This window comes from Priapulus caudatus, unplaced genomic scaffold, assembly GCF_000485595.1.
Source record: "Priapulus caudatus unplaced genomic scaffold, Priapulus_caudatus-5.0.1 Scaffold71, whole genome shotgun sequence".
In the NCBI taxonomy this organism is placed as follows: Eukaryota; Metazoa; Priapulida; class Priapulimorpha; order Priapulimorphida; family Priapulidae; genus Priapulus; species Priapulus caudatus.
The window spans coordinates 628,094-633,822 of NW_014577132.1; the positions used below are offsets into that span (position 1 = coordinate 628,094).

Sequence of the window (5,729 nt, forward strand, 5' to 3'; positions counted from 1 at the left end):
TTCTCTCACATTTATGTCAAGTTATATAACAAGTGCCGCCTGCCTATCAGACGACAGCGCTCATGCTTACAACGTCTAACTGCCGGTGACTCTGTGGTGATGTGGGATTCCTTAGTAAACCCCTTGTTCTAGTCCCAAAATGTGTTTCACACTACACGCAGGCCGAAACAGTGGAATGCACAGGGATCTCGGTACTCACGAAGCCTTCTCCATAAGAATGTTCGTTGGGATCGTTATGAAAGTTGGCCAACGAAGATCGCGCGTACTGTTCATCAGTGTCTTCAAGAATTAAAGATGGAAGCTTCCATTCATTACGTGTAGCCATACATACTCACCCTTCAAACCAGAATAGGTATGAGCACTCATCCATTTTACTCTACGCAAGCCCTACAGGCTGCCGTCGCAATATCACGATGCATGAACTCGGACCCACCTGGTAACTCTCCCTCCTAACTCTCTAAGTCGCAACAACTCTCTCTCTCTCACATCGCTATCGCCTCTCTCCTCTCTCTCACGTCTCTCTCTCTCTACTCACACACATTCCTCCTCTCTCTCACGCTCTTCCACTGCTAGACTCCGGCGACAGCCACTGCAGAGCATACGTTACACTGTAAACATACTGACAACTCCAAAGCAAGAATGCAATTATAAATTACATTGACGATTTAATGGAGCCCATAAACCTTCTTTAACCAATTGTACTTTTGAAATTTCAACCTGTAGACGATTGTAGCCTCATACATCCAGGCATTGTATAGGATTCTATCTAGCAACCCCGGCAGTCAATTGCTTTCTAACAGACAGTCAACAAATCCATGTTTAACCCTCCTGCTTGGATGGGTCCAAAAGGTATCTCGACACTTACTCTTCCGTGCATGTCAGCAGAAAGTAGATTCATGTTCCTTTCCAAATAATGTCCATAAGAAATGCTAGGTCAGCCCGCCTGAAACAAAAAATTGTCCAAATTGCTCGTCAGACCATGTCCTCAGAAAATGTCTAAAATCTGCCGCTGTGCCTACTTGAGCCCCTCTCTGCCCTCGGTCCTTACTGATCCGCTGTGACCTCACATTTCGCACTAAGTGATGGCTGTTTTCGCTACCATGAGGCGATACACCGACTATCAACGAGCCTAGGTTCGAGTCGTGTTAGATTTGAGCGCGGGCACATTCGCATTTCTCCGCTATACCTAAGCTTAAGAGAGTGGAATGGTGTCGCCTCTCTTTTTACGACCTCTTGACCTTGACCTTTAACGCCCCAGCTTCGACAGCCCCAACTCGTTTTGACGTAGATCCCCCCTCAATGTGCCGAATATCGTGACCGTACGTCGAGGCGGACTTAGATTTTCGTTGGCCAACCTGTTGACCCCCGGACGGATCGGCTGGACGGACGGAGCGGGACGATGACAGCGACAATTCTACAAGCTGCAATCTGAACTAATGTGCAAGATGAGCATAAAAAACGTTACCGCCGTTGCTAGCTCCACGAAACGGTCATTGCTAAGGGTTAGAATAGCGCCGCGACCAGGCTGTGTGCGAACGGATTGTCTATTGTACTTGTAACCCCTAGCCATACCGGTTGTTCTTGGAGCTAGCGTGTAGAAGACCCATCAGACAATGCAGTCCCGATAAGAAACAATCACGGCACAGCCCTCCGTCCGACATGCGCTACTGCTCGAGAAATAGAGAGAAATTGAGAGAGAGGTGAGAGAGAGAGAGAGAGAGGAGGGGAAGAGAGTGAGAGAGAGAGAGAGAGCGGTGAGAGAAGGAAGAGCGAGAGAGAGAGACAGAGAGAGAGAGAGAGATGAGAGAGAGAGAGAAGAGAGAGAGAAGGGAGAGGAAGAGAGAGTAGTGATAGAGTAGGAGGGAGAGAGAGGAGAGGGAGAGAGAGAGAGAGAGCGAGAGAAAAAAGAGAGAAAAGAGAGAGAGAGAGGCACCGCGATGCGGGGAAACGCTGTGCCAAAAGTGAGAGAGAAAAAAAAGAGAGAGAGAGAGAGAGAAGGAGAGAAAGATCAAAGACAAAGAAAGAGAGAGACAACAAGGAAGTGAGTGTGAGCAGGAGCGAGAGAGAAGAGGGGAGAGCAGAAGGGAAGTAAGAGAGAGGTGTGAGAGAAACGAGAGAAAGAGAGAGAGAGAGAGAGAGAGATAGAGAGAGAGAGTGATCTGAGTCGAGAGAGAAATCGAGAGGCGAGAGAGATGAGTGTGAAATTTCGAGCGAGAGAGAGAGAGATGGGAGAGGGGAGGGGAGAGAGAGAGCGCGAAGGGAAGAGAAAGAAGAGCGGGAGAGCGAAAGAGAAAGAATGAGAGAGACAACGAGGGAGAGCAAACGCGGCGATGGGAGGGTGCTCTTGATTCGTTTGCCAGTGAGTTTAGCATCAGAACACCTGCCGTAAGGTGAGCGCTGTCGCTCTGCGGCGCTTGTCTATTTCATTGTGATGTCTCTCAGCAGTGTATGTAATTATAGAAATTGTGAATTAATAATCATGAGGATAAAAGTTATTGTAAATAATATGGCTTGTCCATAACTACTTGGTAATAAATTGTGGTTACTAATTTTCTACAGGAAATGGTAATGAAAGATGAGGAGTGCAGCAGTCAATCCAGTTCAGAAGAAGGGGACATGCCAATAGACTAAATCTGACAGCCTGTCTATGCTGCCGATACATTGTAAATTACGTTCAGTAATTTTCTAGCATCTGCATTCCCTATACGTTCCCTGCAATTAGCACCTGGACATTGACAGAGCGAGAGACAGGGAGGCAGAGAGCGAGAGAGAGAGAGAGAGGCAGAGACAGAGAGAGAGAATGAAGAGTTGCGAAAAGGCGATTGGACCAAGTGTTTTTCTCGAGGGAATCAAGAAAGCATGGTAATTGGAAAATTCTGTTGAAAGATGGCCAAAGTAACTGAATTGTTACTCCTTTGTTCGTGAATGTCCTTGAAAGTTCCAAGATTCTTGGCAGGTTACCTACAGCAGCTACCTTATTTACATTTTTGTGTTGTTTTTATTCCTGAAATGAGGGCTGTGAGATGGCATCAGTACATGTAATCATAGTTTATTACCAAGTGTTGATATTTCGTCATTCAACACTGCACTTGTAGGTGTGATTTTAATTCAGATGCACAAAGTGCTGCCCCTGAGTGGTATACAGCATATGGGTGGGTGGCACCACTAACCAGTTTTAAATCGATTCATATTTGATTCCAAATTGGAATGAAATTTGTAGTTATAGTTCCAAGCGAATTGTGATACGCTTGTGGTGCCAAAAGAGACTGATGTCTTGTAAAGGTGCTGGAAGTTCCATATTATTTTATAATAACTTGTCAGTACTTGTTTTCCCGTCCTTGTCGTGGCTCAATGCTGTCAACTTGTCACGACACTCATTGTACAACTCATTGTGGCTAAGCATAATAATGAGCTGAAATGAGCAGGTGCATGAAATGGAAGTTGCAGACGAGCAGAAATTTTCTTGTAGGCACTATGTTATTTTAATTGTAAATCCCGTTTTAATAATCATCTATTCAAAGTTTTTCTTTGTACCATGATGAACCGTAACTGTGTGGATATGCCAGTACACTTTTAACTACCTGCAGTATTAAAATTAACAAGAGGTTTTTATGAACGAGCAGGTTTATTTGAAATGTTAATTTTGATGTTACGGTGGTAGCTATATGCTGACGTATCCGTCTATCATTTAGAAATGAATAAAACTACCGAAATGCGTCTCAAGTATGATAGCAATTTAGTAGAACTGGAGAACAATCTATGAAGAGTGTGTATTTATAAACATCTATTATGTGCGACTGAGCTATAAATACATTTTCTGCTAGTTAGTCCCTTCTAAGCTTAACCTCATAGATTTATTACCTAACACATCGGTTTCTCTCGTTGATCTGTTTCGTTTGAATCTTTTTCGTAAATGTTTTTTTTCGATTTCCAGAGTTCACCTCTTGAAATCTGTTGATTATAGGCTGGATTCCAGGGATTTAGGTTGTTGTGAAACTATTAATGCACCTCCACAGGTTTATGTATTGATGACCCCCCCCCACCACGCAACTGGTAATTGATGAGTCTGAAGAGGTTGTCATGGACCAGCAACAACTGTGTGAATTGCTCATGTATTCTAGGAATAGGTGATAGACAGTGGTGGCAGACGGGAGATCTGAACGACGAACGCGGAGCATTTCGCGGACATAAAAATTCGCGAAGGCTGCTACAGGGATGTGTGCGTGTGCGCGCGCATTTACTCGCTCACAAAATGATTTAATATGTAAATATGCTGGCTAGTAACTAGCGTGCTATGCTTCGTTTCAGTAACGCGATGTGTGCTGTTTGTTACTAGGAACGAATATTGTTATACAATAATGATGAACACGCTGTGATAAATATTTGACACCCGTTTTCTGTGCATTCTGAACGAAGAGGAAGTTGTGTGTCCCTCGCCATGTGTTGTCCATGACAAGATACACTGTATAGGCAAGTCTTGTGTTCAGTCTGTTCTTACGTTTACTTACAGATTCTTGTTTTCATGATTACACCACTTGCATTTGCAACGAGGTTGTTCGAAGGTATTCTCTTTACAGATGTCTCCCAGCTAGGATTATTTCAATTAACATAATGAAACAAGATCCACTGTTATACACATAGAAATAATACACTACTCTCTACTTCTCTTCTTTCTTTCTAGTTTAGCGTCTCTATATATTTCTTACTTACACATTACTTGCTCTAATTTGAATTGTCTATGTGTGGCATCGCATTTGAATGTACATAATTATGCATAGTGATATTAGTTGTGATTGAGATGAATACAGAAATTGACGTGCAATACACGCGCTCATCAATTCATGCAGTGAGATTATTTCCAGTGATACCCATACACCTAGTTTTCCATAGACTAGAAATTGAGTGATATGATATTAACAGGAGTAAATAATAATAGATTCTCTATTATTATTCACTCCTGATATTAATACGAGGCTTTGCACCACCGTCGTCTGATCTTTGCTTTACACTCGACTTGTGGACATATGTATATTTTGAAATTCAGTATGTAAATAAAATGATATAAGTTCTAATTACACAACTAATAGTTAACTGATAATTAATCACGATTTTCCAATATTGCACCACACTGCAGCAATACGAAAGCTGTAAGATATTTACGTACTCTTTTCCAGAAAAAGAGTTCATAAAGACAATCCAAATACATTACATAGTATTTATGTGGATACAGTAACTAAAAGAATTGATCGGGTTAACAAGATTTTGAATTAGTCGCCACGATACAATCTTTTTCGCTGGCACACACTTACAAAATAAAAGTAGTTGAGAAGCTAGATCGACACCACCAAAAGAATTCATGTAATATATAACACCAGATAGAATTTATTGTACAATACAAGTTACACATGCTATCAGGAGTAAATAATAGAGATCTCTATTATTCACTCCGGATGCTATCATCCTTGTGATTAAAATAATTTCATTACAGAAAACACTAGAAGCCAATAAACGTATAACATAATATGTAATAACGTAAATAAACATGATTTTATGATTGTCGTAATGTAGTAGCAGATAAAAACCACACATCCATCAATTAAGAAATAAAAGAGAAGAGAGCCATTAAGAAAAAACGTACGGAATTTATAATATACTCTTGCTATCTATAATATGAAACTTCCAATGATTTCATGTTCATGTGAATACATTGAGTATCTTGATTGTTTTTT

The 5,729-nt window shown here is 41.5% G+C and overlaps 1 protein-coding gene across 1 annotated transcript in view; it reads left to right on the forward strand.

Annotated features, from left to right (window-relative positions):
* The window catches only part of LOC106821402, a 16,519-nt gene extending 10,790 nt beyond the window's left edge, over nt 1-5,729 (forward strand). Inside the window, exon 13 of the mRNA XM_014826170.1 lies at nt 2,560-5,729. Coding sequence (XP_014681656.1) covers nt 2,560-2,631 — 72 coding nt within the window. The 3' untranslated portion in view covers nt 2,632-5,729. The remainder of the gene's footprint in view (nt 1-2,559) is intronic.